At 36.2% G+C, this 13,603-nt stretch overlaps 1 protein-coding gene across 1 annotated transcript; it reads right to left on the bottom strand.

Moving 5' to 3' along the window:
• Nucleotides 1-4,223: 4,223 nt before the first annotated feature.
• On the bottom strand, nucleotides 4,224-13,396 carry CHDH (choline dehydrogenase). Its single transcript, XM_010572673.1, has 7 exons — nucleotides 12,643-13,396; nucleotides 12,053-12,204; nucleotides 8,324-8,453; nucleotides 7,478-7,612; nucleotides 6,223-6,365; nucleotides 5,309-5,411; nucleotides 4,224-4,730 (listed from the first exon to the last, which is right to left on the bottom strand). The coding sequence occupies exons 1-7, from the start codon at nucleotides 13,394-13,396 to the stop codon at nucleotides 4,312-4,314; spliced, it is 1,836 nt and encodes a 611-aa protein (XP_010570975.1). The 3' UTR covers nucleotides 4,224-4,311.
• Nucleotides 13,397-13,603: the final 207 nt, after the last annotated feature.

Below are 13,603 nucleotides of genomic sequence, written 5' to 3'. Positions count from 1 at the left end.
TATTACTTCCCTAGATACAGATCTATGGAAACAATTAGGAAAATCTGACCAAAATCCCCTACAACATCAGAACAAATCTGTCATGCTGTCTGCCAGGAAACACTTGGGTAGGTTACCCAGCAGCAGTCACCTTGTTACACTTTCCCAGCTTACAGAAACAAACTCTAGGAGACCAAAATGGAGCTTTCTGGATCTGGTGTCACAGTGAAATAACAATGAGTAGTTTTCAAAGTTCCACCTACTGTGGTATACCCACTTCTGAAAACTGCCTTTAAGGCAAACGAAGTTGAACATTAAAAAAAAAAGGAGGAAAAAATCCCAGACCAGGTTACTTAGCTGCATGGACTTTTGACAGCACATCAAATTCAGCAGATGATTGAGCTGAATGACAATTTTTTTAATTAATCATTTATCCAAGGAGACAGAAAACAATACGCTGACTTCACTGTATTTTCTTGCTAGTATAGTTAGTCCTTAGTTTTCAATAGTCGCATGTGAGACTCTTTGGGCAGATATGCTATCCTATGAGAAAACAGTCCTTACAAAAAAAAATGATGAAGGAAATTTAGTTGCAAACCATGTCCTATATAGTGAATGGTTTAAGGGAGAACATTATATATATGGATATATAGAATACCTGTTCAATTTTATTACAGAAGTATATGGAAAAAAGTAATCAATGCATGCACAATTACACGGTAAATGGCACCCTTAAAATACTGCCAGTCATAGTAATTACTCAATACAGAAAAACTGGAAGTTATCTGAACAATTAAAGCATATTTCATGATTTTCCAGATTTATTTATATATGTATATAATGACAGAAAACATTAGTAAGGAATTAAACATTGCTAAGTCTTTTACAGTGAAGGAAATTCACTGAAAAAGTGAATATATAAAATATATTCCTATTTGAACAGTGGGTTTTTTTGGAGCTTGGATGACAGAAGAACAGAGACTAAAAATTATACTGTAAGAAGATATGCTTGTGTTCTCTCTACAATAACTCTTCATTTTAACTATAACTAAAAAAAATGTGTAAGTGCTTTTATTATTCCTCAAAATATGTTTCTATATTTATTTTATAGAAAATGCATGTTGCAAGCCCACTTTCCAGTTTTCCAGTGTATATATAGCTGCCTCATTTGGTTGCAGACTAATTGAAATCAGACATTTGGAAAGGATTTAAAATGCAGAAACATCAAAAGTTCTGGTGTACAAAACCTTGAGTGGCCTTACATAAATGAAATATAATGTAGTTTTACATATACAGCTATTTTCTGCTGCTTTTAACAGCACTTCTCATACTAAGGCAACTTGAACTGAAACGTGTATGAAGGAAACATTTTTGGTTACTTTTCTTTCTTAATCTCATTGTCCCCAGCCACAGACCTCCAACTGTGTCTGAAGCATCTGCATCAAGCTATTACCATGGAAACGCTGGTGTTCTCACTCGCACTACCGCTGCTGGTTCAAGCCATGCTGGCAGGTCTAGTAACTTCCGAATTCTTACATCAAACAGCTTTTACAGTTAACTGGGTTTGAATACATAATGTAATATCATCTGTGCATTTATAGGAAAATTTATATCTGGGTAGAACTGGGAATAATATTCAGTTATATGCTGTATTATTTTGTTAAATAAGTTAAACTCTGGAATTATCAGCCTGCATTCAGCTATCCTATAAGGTGTAGAAGATGGTTAATTTTAGCTAGCAGACTGCCAGTGCTCCACAGAGCATGTTAGAATATCTTGTACCTAAATATCCCTTAGCAGATTGACTCTGCTAGAAGAGCAATTTTAACAGGAATTCAATATCAGCAACCAGATATAATGCAGGAGAAACTAATGGTAGCTTCATGCTACCTAAAGATTTCCCCAGGGCAACAAAACTTCCAAATACCTGAGCCATTTTTTTAGCACTGTATCAAAGGAATGGCATGAAGGAGCCTCAACATTCTATAGCAGTGAGGCCTAAATTAATGAAGCAACTACGGTTCACACCAATGAAAATATTTAAGTGTTTAGGAGGGGAGGAATCTGGAAGGTTCTTATGTATGTTTAGAACTGCAAGAAATGTTTCAGAAATGCCCGATTATCTGATTGGACAATGCAGCAATGTGTACCTGAACAAAAGACATACAGGCAGTTTGGCATGTATATCTAACCTTGCTATTTCCTCATCTTTTTAGAGCTTGACATAATGGCAGAGGATAGCTCTGTGCGTGTTCAGTAATAAGTTATGTAAGACAGTGGCTAGCTGATCCTCTGCAGTTGCATAATAACAATTCCCATCTTGCATGCCTAGAGTGGAAACCCATGTTATAAATCTGCAAATGCAGGAACTTCAGTATTCTGTCTTTCCAAATTGCTTCCCCTCTCAACTGCATAGGACTGTGGTAAGTCTCACCAGTATATATTACTCTGAGTATCCTAATACTTTGTATTCCACATGACATGAATATACCTACTGAATACCTTTAAATGAAAATCTCAAAAGCACAGGTGCTGAATAAAAATTATTTGCCATAAAATGTACACCATCCACAGTTCGTGCTTTCCTTAAACGCACAGTTGCATCAGATGACTTGTCTTATTAACACAGCTAATCAATCACCTATGACTTAAAATATTCTTGCTCTTCCTCTCATTCCAAAAGAATGCATTACATACGTAGAAGGGGTTTACCTGTCTCCTTTTAGAGCAGAGTTCACTGCTATCACCTTCCATCTTCAGTAGTTTTGTTTGTTTTTATGCAGATACTCTAATGAATTAAGTCCTTTCCCTCAGTTAGCAGCAGGGCTTCCAACCACTGCCTTACAGCCAGCAGCACCAGGTAGAAGTATGTGCCTTAAACATCTGCAGTTGTCCCTCTAGCCAACATCTGAGTCAGCAAGTTTTTTACAATCTGCTCAAATGGTGTAAAATTCCATTTTTTCTGCAAAAAAAGTATTCTGTTTACCACAAGTCTTGAGCAATCTTAGGCTACAGAAGCTTTTACTTTATAACTTAACAGCTGCTTAGTCAGAAGTTATTTTGGAATACTTAATAAATCCAAACAATTCAATGGATTCAATTTCATTCCATGAGTTCAGTTTCTTTAGATTTGTTTGTTTTTTTTAAAAAATCACTACCTGAAAGTTAGATTGACACAGAAAAGACCCATGAAAGATCATGTATCTTGCTTTACACATCTGAAGATAGTAAAACAAAGATTTAAGTCCTAACTAAAATATAGCATTGATTCACTAAATTACTTGCCTTGTAATTTAAAAAGATCTCTTCCTATATCATCAATATCTGACCTTATGCAGTTATTTTGAGTAACCTTTCATTTTAAATCTATCTTGGCTGTAATTTTTTTTAATAAAATTTGAGTGATAGTAAGGCACTGTTCAGAATATTTGCTGAGAATTATCTTTTCCAAACACTCATCTTTGACTAAGGACCAGTAACTTTAAGAATGTTATAGGAAGTGCAGATCTCTTACTGTGCTAACTGATAAAGTGGTACAACTAAATCAGCTTAAAATGTGAAGTGAATTCTGCTGAGCTCCTTGCGAAAAAAGCAAGGAGAAAGACCAGTATATTTTTATAAATATCAGCTCCTGTTCTGCATTTTTTTAGAAAAGTAAGTTTCTGATAAATACAATGTATGTCTTCTTTCTGAATACTACATATACAGTTAAGGCTACCAAGTATGGTGAATTTTCAGTGAGGATTTGTAAACTGTGCATTCTTCTCATAAAAAAACCCACATTTGACAAATTCCGAACACACGCAGGTTCCTCTCTCTGTCCTATAAATTCAGATGCGAACTACTTTGGCCTGTGAATATGAAACTGCACAAATGCTTACATTTACTTAACCATTCTTTGCAGGATGTCGGGATTACTGACTAGCTGTTATCCTGGGTAACGCCCACAGCAGTTAAAATCCTTCCTCTAAATAACAAGGCATACCATAATGATTTTCAAAACACACATTAATCTCTTCCATTCCTCATGCAATTGCACAGTATTTCTGGCTTATGTGCACAACTGTCTTATCATTTAGAAATAGCTTCTCTTCAACAAAAAATTTGAATTGTACCACAAAAGGTCATGTTTAACTAAAATAAGCAGCTTAAGCCAACTGATTAAAAAAATGAATAGGTAGTCTAACATAAGAGAATGGTTCAAATTAATGTTATTCTAATGGAATATGTTGTTTTGCATGGTATTTATTTTGTTGGCATGTTCAGTGTGAGATACCAACATGCTGATGAAAGCCTACGTAGCAAAAGATGTGAAAGGATGAGAACATTTGTTTATCTCTGTGTTTCCAAGGTCTTGGGCTTATATACAGGAACATTTTTCTCCTGAAGCGATGGGAGGCCCTTAATTATATCTGCAGCTTTCTCTGCTATCATAATAGTTGGGGCATTCAAATTTCCACTGACAACACTGGGCATTATTGAAGCATCTACTACTCTCAAGTTTTCAACTCCAATTACTTTTGTTTGGGGATCAACTACAGCAGTGCTATCTGAAGGCTGACCCATTTTACAGGTGCAGGAAGGATGATAAGCACTATCAGCCTTCTGCCTTATGAAAGCATCTATTTCTTTGTCAGACTGAACATGGTTTCCTGGTTGAATTTCAGGCCCGCGAAATTTTTCAAAAGCTTTCTGAGCAAAGATCTCTCTGGTCAACTTGACACACTGGCGGAATTCCCAAATATCTCTTTCTGTATGAAAAGAAAATAAGAAAACTGTAAGTACGCCATTAATTTAATAATACATACAGAATGCATAACAGAAAAAAATAGTATCAAAGAAAAAAGAGGAGGGAAAGTCTCTCACTTATTGCTGAAAGCCGTAATGAAGTAGGGTATTTTCCAAAGTCACAGATATTTACATTCACTGTGAACAAAGCTGTCACTTATATTGCACAATCCCAAAAGGGAATAGATGAGCTATGAAGAATTGCTCTTTATGTCACCATACCCACTGTCTAGCCAAGGACACGAGTCTCAGCACAAAGAAGCAATCCAGATCCATTACTTCACAAGCAGAGAAGGGGATGAAATGAACAGCATGATGCAGCAAACGCTAAGAACCCTGACTGCATCCCCAACAGGAAATTCTTTTTGGTTTATACAGTGCTTTGCACAATGGCCTCTTTTGATACTGACTTTTATAAATGAGAAATAAATAACAATGCACCGAACACCACTTCTGAACTGGTCTTGAGTAGATATGAAAATCTGCTACTGAAACAGGCAGGAAATAAGTTGACACCAGAGCAAGGAGAGGCTGCATTTACCTGTTGACATGTAGTTAGGCTCAATGATAGGATGGTCATTTGGGTCTGTACTCTTCAGCTTTAGCCAGCCCACACTCATGCTCCTCATGGGTCCCACGTGGACCTGCAACACTCATGCTATATTCATGACACAATCCCACCAGACATACTTCCAAATTCAGTATGAACTTTTTTTTGCAAGCTGGATGGTCTTTACAAATTAAGCGAATGTAAACGTTAAAGGGAGACAATGGGAAATGCCATTGAACATTTTTCCATTTTATACAAATTTGTTGTAAATATGATATTCCATAAGTGGAAGGGAATATACCTGTCTCACCATCTCACAGCTCTTCTTTTAATTTAAAATACAACCATTCCAATTTAGCAGTAGCAGAGCATTCTAATCCAATCAGAACGCAGACCAAATTACTACCATCACTGAAGAAAAGAGATTAGCAAGAAGAAACAGTGACAGTTCCCCAGCATTAGCACAGAGTTTTGGTACAAGATCATAGTCTAAAATGGGGCTTAGATTTGTGCTAATGAATAAATGAGTGGCCTCAAACATTCTCGCTTAAACCTCTGCCTAAACTGCAGTGGAAGAGGGGACGCTTTGTTTTAGTTTTGTACAGTATCTAGCACAATGGCATGCTAATCAATAGCACTATGGCACTTCAGTAGTGCAAATACTTGAACAGTAGTTCAATGCTTGCCTACTTTTCCAGAGATAAAAAGTAACATAATTTTGGTAGCAACCTCAGATAACAAGCTCACGGTTTCTCCCCAATGTAGGAGGTTAAGCCAGCTCTTTTGTATTATAGCGAACAAAGTATTTTTCAGTATATAACCAAATTATCATATTTATAATAGAGCGTAAGCCTCCTTGCTAATTGCTACAGAACATTACTGGAATATGTTCTTCAACAACTCACCTGGTAAGCTTCCATTGTGGAAGCAACCCGGCCATGATCAATCACCTGAGAAGGGAGAAAGTGGAACTGAATGTCAGGGTGAGGAACCCCTGGTTCACTTCGAATAAACCCACCAGATTCTAAGTGGGCAGTGGCTCCCTCACCTGGAGAGCGTAAATGAGAGAGAAAATGCCATTAAAAGACCTCAGAAAAGCAAGAAATCCACTGCTTAACCCTTGGTTTCACTACTATGAATAATTTACATATACCGTGGCAATTGCAAGGAACAGAAATCCATTATGAATAACTTGTTGTTTAAGCAATATGCATCACTTTTTAATTGCAAAATAAATGTAAATATGCATAACTTTGGAAAACCCATTTATTCGAGGGTGGGATGTTACAGTTATCTCACTGTAACTAGCAGGCCTAGAGTCTAACTTCAGAGGCAGATTTGGTCCCAGGATCCTAACAGGTGTAGAGGGAACTGACTACAGCATCCTGGTATTACTGCACTGCACGCTCCATGACATGCAGTATAGTTACCCTATCAGTCACATGTAAGAGGCAGAGCCATCCACAGTACCTACCCTGAAGGGGAAAGATGAAGAGCCTGCAATGCCCCTCATGTTATTTTTCACAGCCATTTAAAACCCTAAGTTAGCCCTCAATACTTATTTGCATGGTAAAAAGCCACATATACCCAGTGTAAGTTGTCAAATACTAACATTTTACTGATTTCAAGGATTACTTTCACAGCTTCTTTTTAAGGCACAACTTAAGCTGGGTTACTGTAAAATGGGTGTGTTATTTTAACAAGTCACTTCTGTTTTACATGGAAGCCTAAAGGGTTCTGACCAGAGCAACAAACTAATTCTTTTGGGGCAATTGTACAGAAAACTTAATTCAGTTCAACAATATGTTTTTGTTGACACAATTTCTATTTCAAACATAATTTTTTCTTCATTTTTTACAACAGCTTTTCTCAGTAGCACCGAGATTTTTAAATGTAGAATTTTTTTAGAAATGAGATATAAAAATGTTAAAAAACAGTGTATAAAACCCGCCCTTGTTACCTAAGATATAATAACTGTTTCAAAATATTCTGATTTAGAAAAAAAATAAATAGTTCAAGTCCATTTGCAAGCTCCAGTTATTTTCAAGAATATGAAAAAAATTATATATGAAGGCTCCCAGACTTTGAAATTCATGGATAAAAGGATGTAATAATTGTAAATCAATCAATGGTAGAATGATTGCATACTGTGTTTCATACCTGTAAACTTCCAAAGCCATTCTAGACCAATCCTCACCATATTAACTGGCTTTTGTGCATTATATAGAGTAATAGGTTTGGTGCACTTTTGCTGGACGTACACTTCTAAATGATCTTGAAGGTTCTGGCCTACTCCTGGGGGAGAGTAGAAAGGGGGAGGAGGGAGAAGAAAGGAAAAAAAAAAAAGTTATTCCACATGGAACAATTATACACAACATTTGCAACCAGAAAACAGCATAAATGGGAACTAAACTAACCTCTTACAAGGGCAGTGATGACTAAGACCAAGACCATGAGTCATACCAGCCTTTTGCTCATGTCAGAATAAGGTTTTACATAAACAGAGCATAACTAGAATGAAAATAGAAAGTTAAATGGCAGACATATCACTTGTTCTAAAATTGCCAGATATGACTTCTAAATACAGTACTAGCTTTTCTGGTTTTAAGGAAAAGTTCATGTTATTCCTTCTATCTTTGAATAGATATGACAGTGGGAGTTTATACAATCTGTTGTGGATCAAAACTCATTCAAAATTCTAAATTCTAAGTATACTGCTTTACTTAAAAAGTACACAGTGGTATTTTTCAGAAAGGTATTTTTCACTAGCAAATGTAGTGAAGAAAGTGTAGGAGTTTATTGCTCAGTTCTAAAATCAGTGCATGTTTCCACTGATTTTTAACACTTACTTTTTAGTCCACACAACATGACATAAAGACAACTGAATTTCATGGATTCATTTTTATGGCTGGGCCGTAATTCTTAACATATGACTACAATTTCATTTAATTGTCTTTGAATTGCAACCACAGGAAGATGTAAGGTTAAAAGAAATAATAAAATTACCAGGAAGATGGCAAACAACAGGGATCCCCAGTTTTTTTAGATCATCTGCATTGCCAATCCCAGACAACATAAGCAGCTGTGGAGAATTTATGGCACCTCCACTTAAAATAACTTCTTTACTGGCAAAAGCCTAAAAGGAAATGAGCACAAAAGTCCTAACATTATTAAGCCTGATCTGAATGCAAACAGCATGTCAAGAGCTTCTGTTCAGATATGCTATTCTGATCCAGATTAGACACCCTTCCCTCACATTTTTCTCATTCTAAATGTATTCCTATCTTGCCAGAAGTTTCTGCAGAGAGAAATGATCAAGCTTTCACTTTCATAATTTCTGTATTTATTCCCATGTTTACAATCCGTTCAAACTGTATGGCACACAAACATTCAGCTCAGCCAGTACCATGGCTGGCAATAAACTCCTGTGCTACTTGCCAGGAAAAAAGTACCTGTGACAATCGGATCAATCAGCTAAGTGTCTCTTCCATTTTCAATACCAGTTTGCAAACTGAAACTTCTAAGGAAGATTTTGAATTCAGAGACATACTAGCTCAAAAGTTCTCAAGAGCTTATTTTCTTAATTCAACCAAGACTAATGTTTGGTTTCTTAGCTTATTGTAGTCTTCAGATGCCCCTCAACCACTAAAGCGCTACTGAGAAAACTCTGACTGCAGGCATATACATAATTCTGTTTTGCTGACAGATTTTCATCAAACAATTTGAGTCTGAGCCCTGAGCTGGTCATGCTACAGGCTGCTATACTATTCCTCTACCTTTGACTCAATTTTCTGTGCTGGATAGTTCTTTTTCTAGAACCTTCTCTGCAAGTATTTTTGGCACATCTTCTTTCCAAGGATTTCTGCCTCAGAATATTCTCATTTAGCAATACCAAAATCCTTCTCTGTGTCATCTGTATCTGGGGGCTAACTCTTCCCTGTTGCCACATCTCTTAAATTTAGGATCAGAACTACCCCCCTTAGTGCTTTTCACTGGTAAAGGGGAAAACTGTGTGGAGTAAGAAAATATTGACACCCTCCACCTTTTCCCTTTACTCTTTGAAAGAGGACGATGTGGGTGAACCCAACCTTGTTCAGCCTGTCCCTTTCTATTCCAATGAGATGGCTCATTAAGACACACACAATGGATGCACTCCATCCTACCTAGTTGCACGTATGTTGCCTGTTGAAATATAAGATACCCTTTGTATACACACTGAGTTAGGTAGTTGATTACAAACTGAATAGTAATTCTTGCACATTAGAAAAAAAAGATTCAAGATTCACCTGTCCTTAAGAAAGAACAGCTGTACCACAGAAGAAACAAAAAGTAAGCAACATATCTGGTATTGCTCATCTGCATTCTCCACTTTCGTAGAATGTAAGGTGCTATTACGAGTAGCTGCTTGTTTTTATTTTAGATGAGACATTTAACTTCTAAAGCAACATTAAAAAGTGCTATTTTTTTCCTGCAGTATAGTGAAGTGTTAACAGATTAGCATGGAGTGCATATTAACTTGTAGTAATCCTGTCCTTTTTGTATGACACCTCAGCTATACAGAATGATAGTGAATGAGATTGTTGCTAGTAATAAGATCAAAATGTAGTAAGAAGATAAATTTTGATAAATTGTTTCCACACTATTTATCTGATATTGCTGATGGATAGCCAATGCTGATATTTTTTTGTTCGTTATTGTTTTGCTCCAGGCAATCATTAGTACGTTAAGACTAACACACGGCATACCTGTGACTGCGGAATCAATACCTAGGTCTGCATTTTGCATGTTACACAAATATAACTTATTTATATTTTCTAGGGTATACAAAAAACTAGTGCCAGTTTGTTCCAGGTAGCATTCAAATGATGCTCATTCAACCTATGCTCACTGCAAAGTCAGCAGTGTAGTTATTCCTAGCCCATATACAGACTTTCATTGTGCTTAAATCTAACATGCAAAGAGGAAAAACTGACTTTGAAACATTTTTATATGGGCTATTTAGGCTATGATACATTAAAAACATTCTTCCCCTTCAAATACACTTTTCTGCTTGATTCTGAACTCAGAAACTCCAGGAATGTTCAGTCTACCTTCCCTACTTTTGTCAAAGGGCTTACTGGAATTCTGGGAGCTCACCAGGACCCCAATATCTACTGAAATAACAATTAAGTCACTGGCTTGATGAATAGGTTTTGTATCATGCTTGAATCAGGTTTTGATGATCTTTTAACTCTACTGATGACTGACGTAAAAGAGATCCTGCCTAAAATAGACTATAAAAACAAAAACAGTTTAATGTAACCAAGTGTTTCATCTTAATGTTCATAATGTAATAAAATTTTTAGCTCTTCCATCCTGACAGGTATAAAATTTAACAGAAAGTAAAAGCAGGCAAGTCCTGCAATTTTGATGTTGGGGGGAAATACTTTGAAGGTGTACTTTTTGTGATATATGCTATACATACATATCATTCACTGTGTATAAATCATACATGTATTAATATGTATGAAAATTCATAGCAATTAAAGAATTTTGCAGTTAAAGTGGTCCTGTATTCAGAAAGTATTTGATCATATGTAATTAGCTTTCCGAGACTTTCTTCGACAAAATTAATCTTAATAACAGCACAAGAACACCAAGGAGAGACACTGTTTTCGCAAACATTTAATAGCTCATGAAATCAATTAAATTTTCTGCAACTTTTGGTTTACATTGTTAAAATTATTGTCATTACCAATCCACTTAGGAAACAACAAATTTGTTCTGTGCATTAGAAAATGAAAGAACAGTTTATTTATATTGCCTTTTAACTTTTAGCAGGTGTTCAGTCACAGAACACTTGTCTATTGAGCCTTGTTAGCCTTATTGAACTCGAACCATCAAATTTGTACTCTCCTCTCTTTAGGATATTACTATTACACTTTTTGATTGTTTTATAATTGTTTGTGACTAAATATCTTAAGTTATTAACATATAAATACCTTTTAGGCAATTTCCTAGGTACATACTCCATAATCAGCTATAATAGCAGAGTTAAGCGAAATAAGAATGTTTTAGCTCTTACAGAAGTCAATGGATTGATAGCTGCATAAAATGAACTGTTTATCCACAGAGTTAAGTTGTAATGGCAATTCAAGCTTCCTTCCACATGATCGCATGTTCAGTGGAAGTTGGACTGAGACTGAAAAGTATTCATTCCACAAACAACCATAAGACATGTTTCATCATTATGTTTCACCATTACTATAACAAAACTCAAGACATAATGGCAAAGTAGAAGTGAATGACTCATTATTTATCCCTTGAGCCATTCAGATTTCAGTATCTAGCTTTTACAGATTTTGCTATTCCAGAACAGCATTTTCAGAATTGTTTTTCAGAAACATCAGCATTTCAGCACACTAGTCAATATGCTGAGACAGCGCATGATTGCACCATAGGTTCCAGCCAGAAACCTTACACAACAAGGTAAGGTAACATCAAGTTAAGGCTTGTCCCCTCAGTACTGAGAGATGGAAATATAATGGAGATATTAATCTCTAAATCAATACAGCTGAAATATCACCTACTGTAAAATAACTGACAAGAAATCAGATACTGGAAGAGACAACATAGCATCTGAAAAGCAGACATTTTGCATATTAAAGTGTCACTTTTAATGAAAGTTTGTTTAAAAAAAAAAATCAATTTTGCTTTGACTCATACCTTTCATACTGGAAAATAAAAATCTCTTACCTTTTTCCTTTGCCCATTTTTCACATACTCAACACCAATAGATTTTGTTCCTTGAAACAAGATTTTTGTTACAAGTGTCTTCTCTGCAACTGACAAATTTGGGCGTGATATGGCTGGGTGAAGGTAAGCACTAGCTGTGCTCCATCTTTGACCTACAATGTATGTTTACATTAAACATTAAAATAGTCAGGCTCAGTATTCTCCAAGATTTTAGCCAATAACAATCAGGATGTTAACAAAGGGAAAGCCTTCATAGGGTTTATAGAGTTCAAAGCAAATGTGATTTGCTATAATAACTAAAGATTTTATTTTAACATAACAGATTTCACAATGACATTCTGAAAACCTACTCGCCCAAGCTATGAATCAAGACTTGCACACCAATGCAATTTTCAATTAAATACACCCTAGACTGATAGCAAGCTGCTGTGAAATGAACAGGGTGTAAATACGGAGTGCCATAGCTATTAAGTAATCTAAAGAACCAAATGGTATTCAGTGCAGATTACATGTCCATATTCCAAAATGCTTTCAGAAGTACCACTGGTGGCTCAAAAATACAAATTACTTAGGACCCCTTTATGATTTACCTTGGTGCACAGTCATGTCCATCCAGCCAAATCCTTCTTGCTGATAGCCATTCATATCATCTGTGAAGGGATACCCAGCTTGCTGGGTTGCCTCCAGGAATGCATGATGAAGAGGATGGTTTGTTTTCCCTCTTGACACATACAGGGGTCCATTTCCACCTCTGTACTGATCTGGCCCCAGTTCATGTGTCTGTGCTTTCTTAAAATAGGGCAAGCAATGTTCGTAGTCCCATCCTGTAGCCCCTTTCCTGCTCCATTGATTATAATCTTCTGCATGCCCACGCACATACACCATAGCATTGAGAGAAGAGGACCCACCCCACACTCTTCCTCGGGGCCAGTACATAATTCGGTTATCCACATGCTTTTGTGGTGTTGTGTGGTAATACCAGTTATACTTCTCATCACAGAGGTTGTAAGTTAACGCAGCAGGCATATGAATCTTCCACATCAGCCTTTTACTACCTAGAAATGTATCTTTAGGGCCTGCTTCCAAAAGTAGTACAGTACTGAGGGGGTCTTCAGTCAACCTGTTGGCTAATACACACCCTGCTGATCCAGCTCCAACAATGACATAATTGTAAGTGTTTGCCTTTTCAGAACTAAGTTGAGATGACGTACGTGAAATTTTTAATTGTTGTTCATTGGTGCCCAATATGTTTTTTAATATGTGTGCTTTAAACAGAGTTCCTGTTACTTTGTGCATCTGATTCACAGGACTGCAACATATAACTCCTTTTACTAAGTATGACATCTTTACTGATAGTATCACTCTTGCAGAATTTCTAACAAAAATCCAGGTTTTACCCTAGAAAAACAAACAAAAATCCTAATTAAGATGTAAGCATTAATACAGTGCATGACCTCTAAAATATCAGTCATTTTCAGGTAAAACTGGTATACTTTACCCATTCTTGCTATCCAAAAGGTTAACAACAATGCCAATAAACCAATAAATGTT

This window comes from Haliaeetus leucocephalus, unplaced genomic scaffold (assembly GCF_000737465.1).
Source record: "Haliaeetus leucocephalus isolate CR32 unplaced genomic scaffold, Haliaeetus_leucocephalus-4.0 Scaffold2, whole genome shotgun sequence".
NCBI classification, from domain to species: domain Eukaryota; kingdom Metazoa; phylum Chordata; class Aves; order Accipitriformes; family Accipitridae; genus Haliaeetus; species Haliaeetus leucocephalus.
This window is presented reverse-complemented; position numbering and strand designations above follow the sequence as displayed.